General features: G+C 37.0%; 1 protein-coding gene across 9 annotated transcripts in view; it reads right to left on the minus strand.

Moving 5' to 3' along the window:
• The window catches only part of CDK14 (cyclin dependent kinase 14), a 602339-nt gene that overhangs the window by 362648 nt on the left and 217617 nt on the right, over positions 1-22074 (minus strand). For all 9 annotated transcript variants that reach the window (XM_032253088.1, XM_032253082.1, XM_032253085.1 and 6 more), the window contains one exon: positions 10172-10251. In XM_032253088.1, the coding sequence (XP_032108979.1) occupies positions 10172-10251 (80 nt within the window). The remainder of the gene's footprint in view (positions 1-10171; positions 10252-22074) is intronic.

Raw genomic sequence — 22074 nt, forward strand, 5'->3', positions numbered from 1 at the left:
TCACTAACAACCTTTTCAGCTTTTATGTGCCAGGATTCAGTAATTTACTGGGATAAATGGTTATCACCACAGGTTCAGTGCATATCACATGAATTTAATCATTTCAGCCCTAAAACTGTTGCCATGTCTGACTTCCCTGTTTCTCTAAGTAGTCCTGTCAACCTCAAATTCACCCTTGCTGAAGATCCTCAAATCTTTTGCAAAATTTGCTAATATCCCTGAACTGGACACAAACTTCAATATCTTGTTCTATCTCCTCTTTCCCAGGATGACATTTTCTGATAGATCCCTGGGTCTCCTGACCATTCATCCCAGATACCCTGGCCACATTAATGATCCAGTGTCAACAATTAAACTCATGCCAAAGTAACAAAAGGAATAGTAACAAACAACAATTAAAAAGAAAATAAGTCCTAGAAACTGAGACTGCACAGAACAATACCCAGATTACCTTTTTATGAGAATAACAGCGAACACCTGAGCGGCTAGAGTTTTCATTAGAAAACTTTCAAGAGCAATCCACACATCCCACTGGCAAGAGATTTAATTCCCTCTATGCCAGCAAAACTGGTAGTGGTATTGGGTGGTATGGAATGAAAGTAATAGTCCTTCTCCAGCCAGCTGCCCTGGCAGTTATGCCTTTCTCTGTTCATTTACATGTACATGAATTCTACCTACATTTGAAGGCTCAACCCAAATTCCATCTCTTCCATGAACACACCAGAGATCTCTTCCTATTTTCATTAAGAAACCACTATGGCCCTTTTCTTTCTTTCTCTCTCTCTCTCTCTTTCTTTCTTTCTTTCTTTCTTTCTTTTTTTTTTTTTTTTTTTTCTTTCCTTCCTTCCTTCTTTCTCTTTCTTTCTTTCTTTCTTTCTTTTTTCCTTCTTACTTTAAGTTCTGTGATACACGTGCAGAATGTGAAGGTTATATAGGTATACACATCCTCTGGTGTTTGCTACACCTATCAACCTGTCATCTAGCTTTTAAGCCCTCAATGCATTAGGTATTTGTCCTGATTCTCTTCCTCCCCTTGCCATCCACTCCCCAATAGGCCCTGGTATGTGATGTTCCCCTCCCTGTGTCCATGTGTTCTCATTGTTCGACTACTACTTTTGAGTGAGAAAATACAATGTTTGGTTTTCTGTTCCTGTTTTAGCGTGCTGAGAGTGATGGCTTCCAGCTTCATTCATGTCACTGCAAAGGACATGAACTCATTCTTCTTTATGGCTGCATAGTATTCCACAGTGTATATGTGCCACGTTTTTTTATCCAGTCTATCATTGATGGTTTGGTTCCAAGTCTTTGCTATTGTAAATAGTGCTGCAATAAACACACGTGTGCATGTGTCTTTATAGTAGAGTGATTTATAATCCTTTGGGTATATACCCAGTAATGGGATTGCTGGGTCAGATGATATTTCTGGTTCTAGATCCTTGAGGAATTACCACAGTGTCTTCCACAATGGTTGAACTAATTTACACTCCAACCAACCATGTAAAAGTGTTCCTATTTCTCCATAGCCTCTCCAGCATCTGTTGTTTCCTGACTTTTTAATGATCGCCATTCCAACTGGCATGAGAGGATATCTCATTGTGCTTTTGATTTGCATTTCTGTAATGACCAGTGATGATAGCTTTTTTTTTTTCATATGTTTGTTGGTATGCCCCTTTTCATTATTGCTTAAATTCTACTGAAACACAAACTGCACTGTGGGTTAGTTCCATTTTGACGGCAATAGGAAAAGAGCTAGGATATGACTAGTCAGTGCTCGATTCACACCACAACCCTTAGAACATCAAGCCCTGAGAAGTTAGCAATAGTTTATAATTGAACACAATTGACTGCATCATAAAGTACAATGTAGTAAGCGTTAAAATGTAAATGTACACAAGCAAAACAACAACAACAAAAACAAACAAAAAGTACATAGAAGAAAAAATACTGTTTTTATGAAAGCCAGAAAGATTTCAGGGAAAAGGCAGCAGTAACATGACCTTGAAGGATGGTCAAAGCAGTGTTGGGGAAGGGATGGGAAGACTAAAACTTGAAAAAAGCAAGAGATAGTCCTTCTTCTGAGATGTAGCTTCTCTGGCTGCTTCTCCACTATGGAGTCATAGAAGTTCAACTTGTCAGTTGCCATTCACAATCAGCTTCTTGGCTGAATAAGTTATTCAATGTGTTTTGTTTGTTGGTTGGTTTGTTTTTGAGACAGAATCTTGCTCTGTCACCCAGGCTGAAGTGCTATGGCACGATTTCTGCTCACTGCAACCTCCGCCTTCCAGGTTCAAGCAATTCTCCTGCCTCAGCCTCCCTAGAAGCTGGGATTACAGATGTGTGCCACCACACCCGGCTAATTTTTGTATTTTTAGCAGAGATGGGGTTTTACCATGTTGGCCAGGCTTGTCTCAAACTCCTGACCTCAGGTGATCTGCCCGCCTCGGCCTCCCAAAGTTCTGAGATTACAGGCGTGAGCCACCATGGCCAGCCACAGTGCTGTTTTCTGTTTTTTTGTTTGTTTGTTCATTTGTTTGTGGGGGGGTTTGCTCATATTGGGTTATTTTCTGTTGCTAAACAAGTGTTTTGTGATTAAAATTGTTTGTCAAAAACTGACAGCAATAATAATTTTTTTAAAAAAAGCTCTGATGTAAAATGTGGCTCATACTTTTTGTAATGACAGGACAGGCTGAATAGCATCAACAAGAGACCCCTGAAACTTTCCTTCCAACTGGCTGTATCAGTACTCAAGGGTCACTCACCTCTTCCAACAGTTTCAAAGCTCTTTTAATTTACCCACAGTTTCTATCTCACTCTTTCTCTTCAACAGACTTTGTGGTAATTACAGTCCTATGATTCAACCAATTACACATCATTTTTTACTAATACATTTTAAGATCTTTGAGAATAGGAGATATCAGTTATAGAAGGTTATATTCAATAAAAGTTTTATTTCAGTAGGAACTGAAAAAGTCCATAAGATTTTTAGAAGTTATCCATGAATTCAGATTAAAACTGGTTATGTAATCCTCCTAAACATGTCTTAAATATAAAAGTATCATACCTCAATTTATATTTCTAGTTGACAAAATAGGACAAAATGTCATATACAATCTTTACAAATTTAAATCAGCCAAGAATTCAGTTACTTGATTTTTAAAAATGAACTTCATCCTTTAAAATCATTGATACGAAAAACAAAACATAGGATTTTCATAGTTTTTAATCACATGATCTAACACTTGACAAGTTTTTGTTGATATTAGTTGGCAGACACCCATCAGATTACTCAGACTTTGAATAACAATTGTGGCAATTTACATAAGTATGCTTAGAATTACAGTCTAGACTCATGGATTTTTATCTTCCATTTACAAAATTTTTGCCTGTCAATTATAAAAATGCTTTATGCAATTCATGTTAACTTTTTCAGTGACAGACCTAAAGGGTTATTATTAGAGGGCTTAAAAAATATTTTAACTCATAAATGTAAATCACATTACTGCATATATGCATGAAGAATAGTAGTGATACAATTATAGATCTTTTTTCCAGGTAAAAGATTCATGTTGGTAATATTTTAATCACAAAGCTCTAAAACAATATGGCCTCCACTTCATTTCAAAAATGAAAAAACTAAAGACAACATATGTTAAGTACTTGCTCATAATCACATAGCTTAGAGGCACAGTTTCCACCAAGACTGAAAATTTTCCAGCTCCTCGCTTATGAAGCTTTCTAAATTTCACCTTTTTGCTTAGGAGCAGGCTGAGAAGAATCTGTATACAATTTTCATCATATGGACTTCCGTCCCAATAGTAAGGCCATATAATAGAATGCAAAGAAATAACTTGGGAGTTTACTCATTCATCCACTCAATCATTCAAAATACACTGAATGCCTATCATGTGCTAGGCACTGTTCCAGGCTCTTGTTAGAATATTCAAGGTGAACTCCATATCTACCACTTAATTATCTGTGTGACTTTGCACAAAAAATTCCATTAGACCTCAGCCTCTTGATTAGTAAAATGAAGATGACAACATCAACCTTCCTCACAGAATTGAAAATTAAACTAGATCATATACTTGAATATGACTCGTAAAGTTCTCAATTTAAGTACAACAAACACCTGTTATCTAAACTGCACCAGCATGTCACACAACTGCCACATGAATGCTAGACTTCAAACTCACTAATTGAACTCATTGTCTTTCTTATACTTCACCTCCCTCTCCCATCCCTAACCATAGTTACTCAGTACTGGTTCCACTATCTACCTAATTACCCACGCCAAAATCCTGGAAGTCACTCTGACTAACTCTACCTCCATCAAGCTCCATGACTGGTCAAACACAAAGCCCTACCTTTTATTACCTAAAATCTCCCTGTGAAATTGAGAAAAATAAACACTGGCAGCGGGCTGAATAGTGTCCCCCAGAAACTTATGTCAGCCCAGAACCGCAGAAGGTGACCTTATTTGCAAATGAGGCCTTTGCAGACATAATTAGCTAAGTTAAGATGAAGCCATATTGGATTGTCGTGGGCTTTAAATCCAATGACTGACAACCCTATAAGAAGAGGAGAAAACACATAGAAGAAGACCATGTGAAGATGGCTGCAGAGATTGGAGTGATGTAGCTAGAAGTCAAAGAACACCAAAGATTGTAGGGAGCCACCAGGAGCTAGGAAAAACCTGGTAAGGAATTCTACCCTATAACCTCTAAAAGACACGTGATCCAGCCAATATCCTGATTTTGGACTTCTAGTCTCCAGCACTGCAAGAGAATAATCCAGCAAATTTGTGGTAATTTATCACAGCAGCCCTAGAAAAGTAAAACAATACCCCAAATATGAAATGCAAGAAGTGAAACCTAAACTGGTTAATTACCAATTGAATTATAACTTGATTACATATACAAACTTCAAAAGCAATTGTACCATACAGTTGCAAGGAAAAATGGTATGGTTAATGAAAAACAACAAAAATAGATAAAGATGCTGTAACATAAAACAGAAACATGTAAGGTAGAAATTCAAATATCAGTCCAACACCAAAATGTTTAGTGACTCAATTAAAACCCACCTTATTTTGTATTTTATAACTTTAACAAATTTATAAAAATATCAATAATTTATATAACATCTATTGTACTACTAGATTATTTTAATTATACAGCACAAATTTTACAATTAAATTATAAAATTATTCATTTTTACAAGCAGGTTAACTAATTCCAAATATCTGCAATAAAATAAGTTGTCTTTTTTCCTTTATCTCTTTTTCAGTTTATACCCACCTCTGCCTTCCTGGTACCACATTTTTTTATTAAAAATCTAAAATGTTTCCATAGAAATGCTAATAGAATGAATAATTTTAAAAAATACACAAAGAAGGGTGGAAAAAGGAAGAGAGAGAAGGTGGATAAAGCACATGGGAACATTCAGAAATGTATTTTTAAAAAATATCCAAACAAAAAGTTAAATACAGAGTTTACCATGAGAGGTTCCCTTTTGCTCTACATGTTTCTACTCTCCCTGAGTTATATCATGTTGAACCTATTTGTTCCTTTCCTCTTTTTGACCCTTCCTTGTCCTATGTGGATGCTGCCTTCCTTTCTTTATTAAAAAATGTATTATCACTTCTATAATAATTTTTCTCCATGTTCCCCCCCTCAAAATCCCTATCTTTTTTGCTAACCTTGATTTAATGGCAATAATACAACCCTCTGCATGAAGTGAAAATGTAGCATAAATTCAAAATTTCTACATAAAATCTATCAGAGTGTAAAGTTCAATTACAGGCTCTGCAGTATGATTGTTCAAGTTCAGCTTTTAGCACCACTGCATGCTAGCGTTGACCTTGGGTAAGTGACTTAACTTCTCCATTCCTAACTTTCCTAACCTCAAAACAGCAATAATGATAGTACCTACTTCAGAGGGTTTTGTGAGAGTTAAGTGAGACTAGGCTCTGGCTGTGCAAGCACACACCAAATATTGTCTATTTATACTGCTCTCATTTTAATTTAAAATTGTTCCCTATTAAAGTATCTAGATTCTCTTTAAGCATAATTCTCACCTAAGAAAATCATCACATATTTAAGAATCTATGAAAGGAGACAACTAGTTTGGTCACCTCATGCCTTGTCTAATAAAATCTTAAGACATAAAAAATTTGAAAATCTAGAATAAAATATCAGAGAGTAAGAACAAACACACTTAAAAGTTGTTTGAAAGATGGAATATCCTAAGGCATTTTATCCACTCCCTTTCAAACCTCTCCTGTACTTCCCAACCCTTTATCTATTCCCCATAAACCATGATGATGCCATATAATGATTCTGAATTAAAATAGAAAAGCTCACCCTGAGCACTACAACTTAATTTTTCCAAGCTGCCATCAAGGAAGAATGAGTTTCAAACCTCCTGAACTTGAACTAATCCATTATACACTCTAGCTCAATGAGATAAAATTCAAAGCACATCTTTGGACATCAATCTAGGTAAGATTAAAGTTGCTTCAAGTACTTCTACTTGAGGTGAAAATTATGCCTTAAAATCCAAGTTTCTAGGTAAGCCTGTAATTGGCAAGTAGCCACTTACAAACTACTGTGCATGGTGCTTTCCTATTCTGAAATCTTCCTGCTATTGATATTTTGTAAATGAGAAATTGATCAAAAGAGCAGAAGAGCAAACTCAAATTCAGGTGTTCTATCTCAATTGAACACGCCATGCTGTTTCCTCATCAATGTAAAACTGAACATATCCCAAGTGTCTCTCACATCACCCTACATATTTCACATTCTACACCAGAAGCAGAGGAGTTATTGCGTCTAGACTTCCAGAAGTATTAATAGGGAAAGGCTAAGCAAAGATGATAGCTTTTGCTTCCAGATATAAACAGCAAAAAACCAAGACTATGAAAGGCAGGATGAGAAGGCAAGAAAAAACAAATAACAATAACTGACCCAGAGTTTAATTTCTCTTCCTAATATGGAGCCATTTACCTCTACAAAAACAAAACAAAACAAACAAAAAACACTCAGAAGTCAGATTTTATTAGAAAGATATTAAAATATTTTATTCAGTGGAAAATAAAATCTCATTTTGTGATCAGTCCCTCAAGGCCTCAACTATTCTTCTATCATTCCCTGATCTACTGAACATTCCAAAATCTAAGTTTAAATATTTCTTGGGAAATTAAAACCACAATGCCAAGGTAGTTCTTAAGGGATGGCATAATCCAACTCCTATTGTAAGTAGGGTGATATGGTTTGAGTCTGTGCCCTTACCTAAATCTCATGTTGAATTGTAATCCTCAATATTGGAGGTGGGGCCTGGTGGAAGGTGACTGAATCTGGGGGTGGTTTCTCGTGATTTAACATCATCCCCCTTCGTGTTGTCATAACAATAGTGAGTCAGTGAGCTGTCATGAAATCTGGTTGTACAGAAGGGTATAGCACCTCCTCCCTCTCTCTGTTTCTCCTGCTTCATCATGTAAGACGTGGCTGCTTCCCCTCTGCCTTAGGCCATGATTGAAAGTTTCCTGAAGTCTCTCTAGAAGCTGCTATGCTTCTGGTACAGCCTGCAGAACCATGAGCCAATTAAACCTCTTCTTTAGAAATTACTCAGTCTCAGGTATTTCTTTACAGCAGTGCAAGAGTGGATTAATACACAGGGTTACTAGGGCCCAAAGCCATTAAATGCTGTTATGGGCTGAACTGTGTCCCCCCAAAAAAATCATGTTGAAGTCCAGATCCTTAGTACCTTAGAATAGGACTGTATTTGGAGATAGGGTCTTCAAAAAGGTAATTAAGTTGAAATCATTTCATATGGGTAGACCATAAACCAATGTGATTGTTGTCCTTATAAGAAGAGAAAATTTGGATGCAGACAGACACATAGGAAAAATGATGGCACAGATCCTTCCTCACAGCCCTCATTTGGAGGGCCATGGCACCTTGCTCTCAGACTGGCAGCTTCCAGGACTATAAGACGTTAAATGTCTGTTGTTTAAGCTATGCAGGCTGTGGTACTTTGTTTCAGTAGCCCTAGCAAACTAATTGAGGTGGCTTATCTAACACTGTACAGTGATGAAAAACAAAGTCAGGATCAAAACCTATTGATTTGTGTGTGCTGATTCAGTAAAGTTGCGGAATACAAAATCAACACACACAAATCAGTAGGTTTGGATTCTGACTTTGTTTTTCATCACTGTACAACATAAAAGAAGCCACCTGCAACTTCCCATGGAAGTTTCTACCTCACTACTGCCTTGTAACTGACTCCCTGTTTTCACTCAATGTTCTCTTCCACAAAAATTTTATACTTGGTTCAACATCTTAAGGGCCGTGGTATACATATATACCGCTTATGCTAAACTCTTGTGAGCTACACTCCTGCAGTCCCAACGAGACATTTTCATACAGATGCCTCAAGAGCTCAAAATCTCTAAAACCCAAATCAATTACTCCAAAATGTCAGTAAGGACCCTGTTTTGAACTCTAACAAGGTTTAGGTACAAGATCCCACTCCTTAGACAAGTTATCTAAGCTCTCTGAGCCTCAATTCCATATTTATAATATAGATTCTATAAACAACACAAATTCTATAAACTAAAAATTTTAAACTTCTTCAAAGGGATATCGTGTAAAGATTACACTGGATAACAGCCTTTTAAAACTGCGAAGTCTTAAAAGCAATTCTCCATGCAACCACAAACGATTTCTGTCTCTGGCGCCATTTTTTAACTCATTCAAACTCAAAACCATTGTCATTTCCCTCTGAATCTATAATCAATAATTCACCTAGCTCTGACATCTCTTTCTATACAATAACATTTTTGTTACTAACTTCTAAGAAACCCATAATTTCAAATCTATGCTATTTTTAATGACTGACTTATCAGCTTCCAGTTTCTTCTTCTAATCTATCATATGCAAATGATTTTTCTTCCTAATACACCTAGCTCAAAAGTCTTCAGAGGCTCTCTAACCCACAGAACAAGGTCCCACCTACACAGCCCTGCATTCTACAACACAACTGCAACTAAGAGCCAGTTCCTAAGCTCAGCTCATGGCTTAAAATGAAGTCATGTTGCCAGCCAAAGCCAGGTCTCAGTGTGCTAAGGATTCCCTGCATTCCCTGCTTCTCTGTTTCCTAAAACCTAACCTTTAATGAGCCTCAGGAGCTTGCCTCACACCCAGCCAATGTGAATAAGTAGATCATCAACAACTTCAATGTGATCCTACTTGCTTCTTCCCTTGGACCTCTCACTGATGGGCCCACTTGCCACACTGGATCCTTCAATACCATTACAAACTTTCTTCCCACCTTGTACCAAGACTAGCAACAACAGTAAGGTTAGGTTGATTAATTCCAGTGAACGCCCTGCATACCAGGGATCCTGCCTGCTGGTCAGTTTCATTCTTCTTCTGGTTCCTTCTTAGCCCAGTAGAGTAAACCTACTTATCCTAAAAGTTATTAAACTGAACTGAAAAGTTCCCACTAATAAAAAAACGATATTTGATTCTCTTGGAATAGAAAAAATTTCCTATGCAGATAATAAAGCAAAGAAATATTTAATTTCATAAGAATTAAAATCTTATATGTAGCAAATAACTACATTATAAAAGAAGTTTTAGAAAATAACAGATGAGGAAAATATCACAACATAAATGACCCTAATATATAAAGAATGTCTATATTATCTTCTTTCCAATAAGAAAAACCAATAAAAGTACATTAAAGGATAGAAACAAAGAAATAAAGACTAGAAATTCGAATGACTAATAAGACGGCATGACATATGACATATCCCCATTTTTAAGGGCTTTCCTTAAAAATCATCAATAGTGAGTAATGTTAAACAAATATGTATCTAAGAACTCTATAAATAGTAGCAGACATATAAAACTCCTCAGTTACCTAAACAGCTTTACCATCAAGGCATAGCAGTTTTATTCCACATCCGAGCATACAGTAGAATGGCCTTGTTTCATTTAACATGACTTGATATGACTGCAGGAGGTACTGATTTTTAAATTTCAGCTTACATATTCCAACAAAAGATACAGTCGTGTAATTTTAAAACAGCATATTCAGATGTGTATAATATTTAAATAGCTATGGGGACCATAGAAACACAAAAGCAAAAACAAGGAAAAGTGCCTACCTTCCCTGATAGCTGTGAAAGGTGTCCCTTCTTCTTCTTGCAGCCTGATCACCTTCAGAGCTACCAACTTCCCATTTACCCTGCAACAAATGAAAGAAGAGGCAAGTGACTCCATGAAAATATGTGCCCATTATAGTTCAAATTGTCTTCCTTATAATTTATTTATATAAGTAAATAAATTCACTTTTATGCTAAAAATGTCAGTGACTCAATTATACAGCCAAAGCAAGATTAGTTTTAATAAGGCTCGGAATTCTATATCATCATCATAAATATTCACCATTTTAAATATTCATACTTGCATAGGCCAAGATTTAACTGAAGTTTTCTATGATTCACTGTGTTCCTTCCAGAATGAAACTAGTATTTAACCAAATCACCACCCTTGGCAATTATTCTCAGATTAATTAAAAACGAAGCAATCAAAAATAACTCCGTTCTTGGTTTCCCCAATAGCTCCTTCTTTGTTTCTTCTGTTGAAATGTCTTCATTTTTAGTCTTTAGCTAGGTCATTCAATTCCCAAGGACAGAAACTTAGAAACTTGACTCTCTCACTCTCTCGCTCTCTCTCTCTCTCTGCCCCAACAACACCCATTCCCATTTTTTTCCTTTTTTTTTTTCCTTTTTACTACAGCCTCCTAAAATTAAATTTGGTCTAGTTGTGTTTTATATTACAGTATGTCATCAAAAAAGTTATGAATATTTTACCATTACAAGATTACATAAGACCTATCCAAAGCAGATGGTCCTTCCAGACACATTCTAAATATGGACTGGCTCCAATTAAAAGTAAGATTGTGCTATGGAGATATCTTTTTATCCAGTCAATTCTGTCATCAATCAAAGACATGACTATCTATATTAGCCCCCCTCCTTGAGTGTTCTATTTTCTACCTACACTGGGCCTAGAAGCATACTTTATTTGGTTTGTTTGTTAACTAAAATAGGACAAAACAAAACCACATATATAATTCTCAGTAGATTGGTTCCAGGATCCCCTTTGATACCAAAATCAGAGAGTGTGTAAGTCTATTATATAAAATACTGTAGTGTTTGCATAAAACCTATGTATACGCACCCATACACTTTAAATAATCTCTGGATTACTTATAATACCTAATACAATATAAATACTATGTAAATAGTTATTATACTGTATTTTTATGCGCATAATTTTAATTGTTACATTATCTGTCTTTTTCCCAAATATTTTCAATCCAAAGTTGTTTAATTTCCAGATGCAGAAACCTTGAATATGGAGAGCTGACTATATCAAAAATGCAAAAGGTGCAGGACATATAGATTTCCATATATATGTATCACATATATGTACACATAAATATAAACATATACACACATAACACAAATGGTAGTGTACAATATAGAGTACACTCTATATTGTTTATGTCACTTAACAATATATTTCGGTGACTTCCTTATAAATCCATAGAAAACTGCCTTTTGTTTTCAAAAACCACAGGGTGTTCTTATGTATGAGTAGAGCACACTACATTTAACCCCAGTCCTCTACTGATAGTTATTTAGTTTGTTCCCAAATTTTGTTACTACAATGATACAACAGGTATTCTTGTACGTGTAATTTCATCTTTTAAAAATAGGTCTGTAAGATAAAATTCCTAAAAGGGCAATTGCAAGGTCAAAGGTATGTGCATTTCTAATTTCCAATTCTGATAAATACTGGAAAATCATCCAAAATAGAGGAGATGATACCAATATAAATATTTGGTATCCTTTCCTATAGCAAATAGAGTTCCTTTACCTCTCCTCCTTCACCTAGGCTACATGTTCTCAGTGTCTGATTTTGCCAATCTAAGCGGTCAAAAATGGTTTCTTGCTGTAATTTAAATGGCTACCAAAGATATCTAGAGTATAAAGAACAAGTAAAGGAGAACTTAGTGGGCCTGAGAATCCAGTGTCTGAGTCTGAAATAATTTGAATGTCTCTTTTTTAAACCTACATCGATTTTGTCTGTTTTTGCTCTAAAACTGTCATAGACATAAAACCCAAAATGCCCAGGAATTCATCATAGTTGAACCATCCTAGTGGCATTTCTCATTGAACTGATTGTTGAAATACATTATTACTGGTTACAGTAATGGGATAGGGACACCTGATTATAAGGCTCCGCAATGTACCATCTCCTCAAGGTTAGGAACTGTGTTTCTTTTTCCTCCAGTTTTAGCAGAGAGGACAGGCCTGCTGCTTTTCTGTTCTTCAACCTCTTCTCCTGAGTATATTTTCTTGATTTTTTCTAATCCTGTTTTGTGCTCTAAGGACCCAGGTACAGGCAAAAAAATTACTATACTCATGGGGTTCGGCTGGAGACTGTACCTTGTACTCTTCACTCTCTTTCAGGACTAAGCACTTTGGCGGGGCTTGAGGCTGGGATGCAGTCAGTGCTGACATTTGCATAAATTTTTCTCAGCCCAGTTGAGCTCATCACTGGCTCCCTGAGGAGGCAGTAAGTGATTCCAGGAACTGCTTGGAATTTTCCCCTAATTTACGGATATTTTCCCCTCACCCATAAAACACACACACACAACCTTTTTCTTGCAAAGTTTTCCAGTTCTCTTGAGAGTATTAACTTGTATGGATCACGCACTGTGAACTGAGTTCTGGAATATAGGGACCGCATGCTTCCGTAGGTTGTGTTCTTAAAGCACATTCTCAGGCATGAAACTACGATTGCCCTATAATACACTGAAAGGACACCAGCCTTTAATTGAATCAACACTTATTTCTAAAGTGCAACTACACATGGATTTCCCTAAGTAACTTCATTAGCTAATTTGTATTATTTTTGAGTTGAAAAAGGTTTTTGAAAATATTTTCTATAACTGCATAAAAAAACAAGACCTAGGTTCATGGAATTCAGATTCTGAATTCTCCATGAATTGAACCTCCAAGTGTTTGTTTTGAATAAGTTATGATCATCTAAATAGTTCACAACACTGAGATTTTATGTATTACATGATTTGAAGCTATAATTTCCTTAAAATGTATACTACACAGTAAGTTCCAGAAATGAAAGAACTTTTTCTGCTTTATAAACTGTTATGTGCCCAGTATCTAGACCTTCTTTGCAGAGTAGATTCTCAAAATATTTCACTGAATGAATATTGATGCTGCTATAATAGTATACTAATATTTTCCTCAACATACCTGCAAAATAAGTCCAAAATGAATCACTAAAAGTATTATTTCCAAAAAATTTCAAAATTATCAAAATTTTATAAAGCTTTCAACATCTACTTTCATGTTGGGTTTAAATGTTTATTTTCTTTTTATAAATAAAAGGTGTGTGGTCTCTTTGTGTTTAATACATCTACATATAGAAAATTTTTTATTTTCTTTAAATTTTAGAATTTGTAGAATGCTTTGTTAATTAACCTTTTTGCACCCAGCAGACATGTTTCAAAACACTCACTAACCTTTAATAATCTGAGCACAGATCACTAATCAGCATCTCCCTTTTCCACGATTGCTTCATTGGTTTCCTATTAAGAATCATATTGATTACCGAATTGCTCTTTAACCTAAGAGTCATTGCGACTTTCTCCTTTCCTAATTAGTTTTTCTCTACATGTCTCAACCCTCAGCAACTAATGAATCTCTCAGTTTTAAAGCCTAGTAAAAATGTTAAGCCACTGGGTCTACTTTTAGAAAAGGTACCAGTGGAAAAAATAACATTAAGAAATTTTAGGCACTGGGTCAGAGAAACTCTGGGCAAGCTCACAGAGTTGACTCCCCAGGTGATGCCAGGCACATCTCAGGCTAGAGTACAGAGGTGTCATCATAGCTTACTGCAGCCTCGAACTCCTTGGCTAAAGCAGTCCTCCCATCTCAGCCTCCTGAGTAGCTAGGACTACAGTCCTTCCTATATGAAATGAAACAGAGAAAATCCAAGATGGCCAAATAGGAACAGCTCCAGTGTGCAGTTCTCAGCAAGAACAACACAGAGGGTGAGTGCTCACTGCATTTCCAAACAAGTTTTCGCTGCCCACAGACCAGGAGACTCCCAGGTTGAAAAGCGCCATGAGTTTTCAGCACGGCTGGTGCCGTGGGTTGGTGTACAGAAACTCACACAAATCTGGGTGGCCGTTTCAACTGATGCCTGAAACGCCTGGGAGACAGAGCCGCCCATTCAAAGGGTGGGGGCTGAGACAGGGAGCCAGGTGATCTGGCTTAGCGGGTACCACCCTCACAAAACAAGCAATCTGAAATGAGTTTCACAACAAGCGCAGCTGGACCCAGGATGGTCCAGCTCGGTGGGGGAAGGGCATCTGACGCTACTGAGGCAGTCCATCACTACCAAGGCAGTTCAAACAGCAGCTGGGCAGAGCCTGCAGCAGCTCAGCAACGCCTCTGCTAGCAGACTGAGACTAGACTACTCCATGTGGGGCAAAGCATCTCTGAAAAAAGGCAGCAGCACATCAGGAACTTATAAATAAAGCCGACCTTCCTAGGTCAGAGCACCTGGAAAAAGAGGCAGTTATGAGTTCCGCTGCGGCAGACTTAAAGATACCTGCCCAGCAGCTCTGCACAGAACAAGGGAGCTCCCAGCACAGCATGTGAGCTCCCAGAAGGGACAGACTGGCTCCTTAAGCAGCTCCCCAACCCCTGTATACCAAAAGAGACACCTCATAAAGGAGAGCTCAGGCTGACATCTGGCAGGTACTCTTCTGGGAAGAAGATAAAAGGAGAAGAAACCGGCAGCAACCCTTACTGTTCTGCAGCACCCATGGGTGATCCCCAGGCAAGCAGGGTCTGGAGTGGACCTCCAGCAGTCCTGCAGCAGAGGGGCCAGACTGTTAGAAGGAAAACTAAGAAACAGAAGGAAATAGCTTCGACACCAACAAAAAGACGTCCACTCAGGGACCCCATCTGAAAGTCACCAACTACAAACACCACAGGTGGATAAAGCCACTAAGATGGGAAGAAACCAGTGCAAAAAGGATGAAAACACCAAAAACCAGAACATCTCTCCTCCTCCAAGGGATCACAATTCCTCACCAGCTAGGGATCTAAGATGAATGGAGAATGAATCTGATGAACTGACAGAAACGGGCTTCAGAAGGTGGGTAATAACAAACTCCTAAGAGCTAAAAGAACATGTGCTAACCCAATGCAAAGAAACTAAGAATGTTGAAAAAAGGTTAAATGAGATGCTAACTAGAATAAACAGCTTAGAGAAGAATATAAAAGACTTGATGGAGGTGAAAAACACAGCATGAGAACTTCACAAAGCATACACAAGTTTCAATAGGTGAATCAACCAAGCAGAAGAAAGGATATCAGAGATTGAAGATCAACTCAATGAAATAAAATGAGTAGGCAATATTAGAGAAAAAAGAGTGAAATGAATGAAGCCTCCAAGAAACATGGGATTATGTGAAAACACCTAATCTATTTTTGATAGGTGTACCTGAATGTGACAAAGAGAATAAATCCAAGCTGAAAAACACTCTTCAGGATATCATCCAGGAGAACTCCCCCAACCTAGCAAGGCAGGCCACATTCAAGTCCAGGAAATACAGAGACTACCACAAAGATATTTCTCAAGAAGAGCAACCCCAAGGCACATAATCGTCAGATTCACCAGGATTGAAATTAAGGAAAAATGCTAAGGGCAGCCAGAGACAAAGATCGGGTTACCCACAAAGGGAAGCCCATCAGACTCACAGTGGATCTCTCCTCAGAAACCCTAAAAGCCAGAAGAGAGGGGGGACCAATATTCAACATTATTAAAGAAAAGAACTTTCAACCTAGAATTTCATATCCAGCCAAACTAAGCTTCATAAGTGAAGGAGAAATAAAATCCTTTACAAACAAGCAATTGCTCAGAGATTTCATCACCACCAGGCCTGCCTTACAAGAGCTCCTGAAAGAAGCACTAAACAAGGAAAGGCTGATTCAACATACAGAAGTCTATAAACGTCATTCACCACATAAAAAGAACCAAAGACAAAAACCACATGATTTTCTCAATAGATGCAGATGAGACCTTCCACAAAATTCAACAGCCCTTTATGCTAAACACTCTCAATAAACTAGGTATCAAAGGAACATACCTCAAAATAATAAAAGCTATTTACAACAAACCAACAGCCAATATCATACTGAATGGGCAAAAACTGGAGCACTCCCTTTGAAATCCAGCACTAGACAAGGATGCCCTCTCTCGCCACTCCTATTCAATATAGTATTGGAAGTTCTAGCTAGAGCAATTAGGCAAGGGAAAAAAAAGGATATTCAATTAGGAAAGGAGGAAGTCAAATTGTTTCTAGCAGACAACATGATTGTATATTTAGAAGACCCTATCATCTCAGCCCAGAATCTCCTGAAACTGATAAGCAACTTCAGCAAAGTCTCAGGATACAAAATCAATGTGCAGAAATCACAAGCATTTCTATACACCAATAACAGACTAACAGAGAGCCAAATCATGAGCGAACTGCCATTCACAATTGCTACAAAGAGAATAAAACACTGAGGAATACAACTAACAAAGGATGTAAAGGACTTCTTCAAGGAGAACTACAAACCACTGCTCAAGGAAATAAGAGAGGACACAAACAGATGGAAAAACTTTCCATGCTCATGGTTAGGAAGAATCAATATTGTGAAAATGGACATACTGCCCAAAGTAATTTATAGGTTCAACACTATCCCCATCAAGCTACCAATGACCTTCTTCACAAAACTAAAAAAACACCACCTTAAACTTCATATACGTAGAACCAAAAGAGAGCCTGCATAGCCAAGTCAATTCTAAGCAAAAAGAATAAAGCTGGAGGTATCATGCTACCTGACTTCAAACCACACTACAAGGCTATAGTAATCAAAACAGCAGGGCACTAGTACCAAAACAGAGATATAGACCAATGGAACAGAACAGAGGCCTCAGAGGCAATACCACACATCTACAACCATCTGACCTTTGACAAACCTGACAAAATCAAGAAATGGGGAAAGGATTCCCTGCTTAATAAATGGTGTTGGGAAAACTGGCTAGCAACATGCAGAAAGCAGAATTTGGACCCCTTCCTGACACCTTACACTAAAATTAACTCCAGATGGATTAAAGACTTAAACATAAGACCTAACACCATAAAAACTCTAGAAGAAAACCTAGGCAAAACCATTCAGGACATAGGCATAGGCAAGGACTTCATGACTAAAATACCAAAAGCATTGGCAACTAAAGCCAAAATAGAAAAAATGGGACCTAATTAAATGCCAGAGCTTCTGTACAGCAAAAGAAAAAATCATTAGAAGTGAACTGGCAACCAACGGAATGGGAAAAAATTTTTGCAATCTACCCATCTGACAAAGGGCTAATATCCAGAATCTACAAAGAACTAAAACAGATTTACAAGAAAAAAACAAACCCATCCAAAAGTGGGTGAAGGATATGAACAGCCACTTTTCAAAAGAAGACATATATGAGGCCAAAAAACATATGAAAAATGCTCATCATCACTGATTATTAGAGAAATGCAAATCAAAACCACATTGAGATACCACCTCACACCAGTTAGAATGGTGGCCATTAAAAAATCTGGAGACAATAGATGCTGGAGAGGATATGGAGAAATAGGAACACTTTTACGCTGTTGCTGGAAGTGTAAACTAGTTCAACCATTGTGGAAGACAGTGTGGCAATTCCTCAAGGACATAGAAATAGAAATTCCATTTGACACAGCAATCCCATTACTGGGTATATACCCAAAGGATTATAAATCATTCTATTATAAAGACACATGCACATGTATGTTCATAGAGGCACTGTTTACAATAACAAAGACCTGGAACCAACCCAAATACCCATCAACAATAGACTGGACAAGGAAAATGTGACATATATACACCACGTAGTACTATGCAGCCATAAAATATTATGAGTTCATGTCCTTTGTAGGGACATGGATGAATCTGGAAACCATCATTCTGAGCAAACTGATATAAGAACAGAAAATCAAACCACATGTTCTCACTCACAGGTGGGTGTTGAACAATGAGAACACAGGGACACAGGGAGGGGAGCATCACACACTGGGGTCTGTTGCGGGGGGTAAGAGAGGGACAGCAGGGGGATGGGGAGGTTGGGGAGGGATAACATAGGGAGAAATGCCAGATGTAGGTGACAGAGGGATGGAGGCAGCAAACCACATTGCCATGTGTGTACCTATGCAACAATCTGGCATGATCTGCACATGTACCCCAGAACCTAAAATACAATTAAAAAAAAAGGAAGGACGGGAGCGGTGGCTCAAGCCTGTAATCCCAGCACTGTGGGAGGCCGAGACAGGTGGATCACGAGGTCAAGAGATCGAGACCATCCTGGTCAACATGGTGAAACCCCGTCTCTACTAAAAATACAAAAAATTAGCTGGGCATGGTGGCGCGTGCCTGTAATCCCAGCGACTCAGGAGGCTGGGGCAGGAGAATTGCCTGAACCCCGGAGGTTGCGGTGAGCCGAGATCGTGCCATTGCACTCCAGCCTGGGTAACAAGAGCGAAACTCCGTCTCAAAAAAAAAATTTTTTTTAATTTAAAAAATAAAAAAAATAAAATAAAAAATAAAAAAAGAAGAAAAAATGAAACAATAAAAAAAGAAATTTTAAAATATTCTACTTTTGTGCATGCATATTTTAAATCTTTTTTTATTTGTTTGTTTTTGAGGCAAGGTCTCACTCTGTTGCCCAGGCTAGAGTGCAGTGGCATGATTATGGCTCACTGTAGCCTCCATCTCCTGGACACAAGAGATTCTCCCACCTCAACCTCCAGAGTAGCTGAGACTACAGAGTCATGCCACCACATCAGGCTAATTCTTTAAAATATTATTTAGAGAAAGGGCCTCACTATGTTGCCCAGGCTAGTCTTGAACTCCTGAGCTCAAGTGATCCTCTTGCCTCACCCTCCTAAAGTGCTGGTGTGAACCACTGCGCCCACACTTATTTTAAAGTTTAGTATGGCCTGAAATATTTGAAAGTCTAAGTTACTAACTCATTTACAAAATGGAAGGTTTTAAAGATATCAAAGAAAATATATTACTGTATGAAAAACAAAATGAACATTGTGTCTTCTAATTATCTTGTGAATTTAACCTATTTTATGAAAGCTTAACACATAATTCAAACACTGATTTAAATAACTTGAAATAATTGCAAAAATCAAATTGAATCAATAAATTAGAGCTGTTTACAGAAAAACATTGAAGATCCCTCTTTAACAAGACTTATTAATTAAATCAAAGTCTAATGAATAGAAGGCAATCAGGGTTTGATTGCCAGTGGATACATTAATTCAGGTAAATAACATGATGAAAGAAGGGCTCTAAATTGTGCTAATATTAACATCATACGTTCTACTGCAGTTACTGCCAAATTTGCCTGTAGTTGCTTTAGGCTATATAGAGAGGCATTTTATCTCAAAGATTCTTTATGCTTATTCTTCTATTTTTCCAATAACTGTCATTCCCAGCTTGGCCCAAAGGAGCCGTGACTCATAGCTTTAGTCTGCCCACCACACATCAAGAGCTCCAAAGTGCTGTACCAGGAAGAACTGCATTGGGTGGGGGTGGCGAGAATATCTCCATGCACAGGGACATGGAGACATTGGGTAGCCAGGTACAGCCAGGCTGAAAGGGGATCCAACTTTCAAACTGTTTCTAAGCACAAAGCACAAATCCAAATCTGTCCATTTCAGAAGCTTTGTCCACACATCTGTGTGCCCTAAATTTGTAAATATAAAATTTTCTTGTGGGAGTAAAGCAAGGTCTAGAAGCTTAAAATAAAGAAAGCAGCCTATTTAGTTTTTCAACCATTCATTCATTTGTTCATTTAACGTTTTGCAAACGCAATAAAGGAAAACTCCCCACTTAGCTCAAAGTACATTTTCCAGTTTCAAAAGATGATGCTCAGAAAGAACTTTCTTAAGGACAAAAAATTCTCAAAGGAAAGCCTAAAAGTCTTCTATTCCATTAGTTACTTCAAATTAATAGAATAACTTAGCACAAGAAAACAAAATTACAAATATTATCTGGTCATCTTTGAAAATAGTGTCCATGTGCTAACACCTAGAATAAATTATATCTAGAGGATCTGAAGGAAATTAAAGCAATATGCCCAAAATAAATTTAATATACTCTGGGAAATTTAATATATTCTACTTCTCTCTTCCATTATGATTTTGTCTCAAGAGAAATTGCAAAGGAAAATAATATCAAGTACACACAGATACAATGCTCTTGTTTCCTTGCTGTATTAGTCTAGAGGCAATAGAAGGAAATGTAGATACTACAGAGGGAATGAGTAACAGTAGAAAGCTGGAGTGTAAAAAGGGCAATATTTTTGGAAGAATTTATACATTTTTGGCAATGTTATAGAAAATATTTAAAATTATACTAATAGTGTTTCATTTATTAATTCCCTCTTTAAATGCTAGTTAAAATGCTGACTATACTGTATTACATACATTATTTCAAAAATTACATTTAACCAAATATTCATGACATCATTACTGTCACCTAAATTCAATTTTTATTCATATGTGAATAAGGAGTCATCTTAATACTGTTTAACATTTACTATTCAGGAATATCCTAAAAGTGTTAACTACTATACTTTATTCTTAAAAAAATAAATTAGAATTTCAAAGTCAACTGTCACTAATTATACCCTGTCCTCATCTATATCAAAGCAATATAGAGAGAACTGGAAAAAGACTAAAACTAGTTTGTAGTAATTTCTTTTTTAAAAATTTATGGACACATAATAGTTGCACATATTTACAGAGTACATGTGATATTCTGACATAGCGTACAATGTGTAATGATCAAACTACGGTAATTGAGGCATCCACTATCTCGACCATTGATTTCCTTTCTTTTGAATAGATACAGCCAGGAGTGGGATTGCTGGATCATATGGTAGTTCTAGTTTTTTGAGGATCCTCCATACTGTTCTCCATAGTGGCTGTACTAATTTACATTCCCACCAACAGCATACAAACATTCCCCTTCCTCCACATCCTCATCGCTATTTGTTATTGCCTGTCTTTTGGATAAAGCCATTTAAACTGGAGTGAGATGGTATCTCACTGTGGTTTTGATTTGTAATTATCTGATTTTTAATGATGTTGGGCATTTTTTCATACAACTGTTGGCTATGTGTATCTCTTCTTTTGAGAAATGTCTATTCAGATGTTTTCCCTATTTCTAAATCAATCTTTAGAGATTTGGGGGGATTTTTTTGGCTGTTTTTTGTTTTCTATTTGTTTGAGTTCCTTATGTATTTTGGTTATTAATCCCTTATCTGTTGAATAGTTTGCAAGTATTTTCTCCCATTCTATAGGCTGTCTCTTCACTTTGTTGATTGTTTGCTTGTAGAAGCTTACTACTAAAAGAAGACATTGAGGAATGCTTCAGGACCTTGGTCTGGGCAAATATTTCAGTAAAACCTCAAAAGTACAACAAACCAAGCACAAATGGACACATTAATTTCTTTTTGAATAAAATCCAAAGACTAATAAAACAATATTACAGTGGCTATTTATTAGTATTTGACTAGCAATGCAAAAAGGTTTAATGCAATGAGAAAATGGCATATCTAATCAACAATTATTACCTATAAAAAAGAACTGATTGCTACTAAAGCATGATTCATCATTATCAATGCTTTATCAAATGTACAAACTCATACTTTGAAAAATAATATTAGAGTGGCACGTAATGTTCATAGGAAAAAATTATGTACATTTCAACAATTTTAAGCCACTGAAATGTGCACCTTTCTAAAAATAAAATCTGTCAACAAAGGATTTTAGGGACTTATCATTTTGCAATTAAAAGTAACCTCAGTAATCATCCAGGCTAAGGAG

The sequence above is a fragment of the Sapajus apella genome, unplaced genomic scaffold (assembly GCF_009761245.1).
Source record: "Sapajus apella isolate SASKATOON/1434 unplaced genomic scaffold, GSC_monkey_1.0 scaffold81, whole genome shotgun sequence".
Taxonomy (NCBI): Eukaryota; Metazoa; Chordata; class Mammalia; order Primates; family Cebidae; genus Sapajus; species Sapajus apella.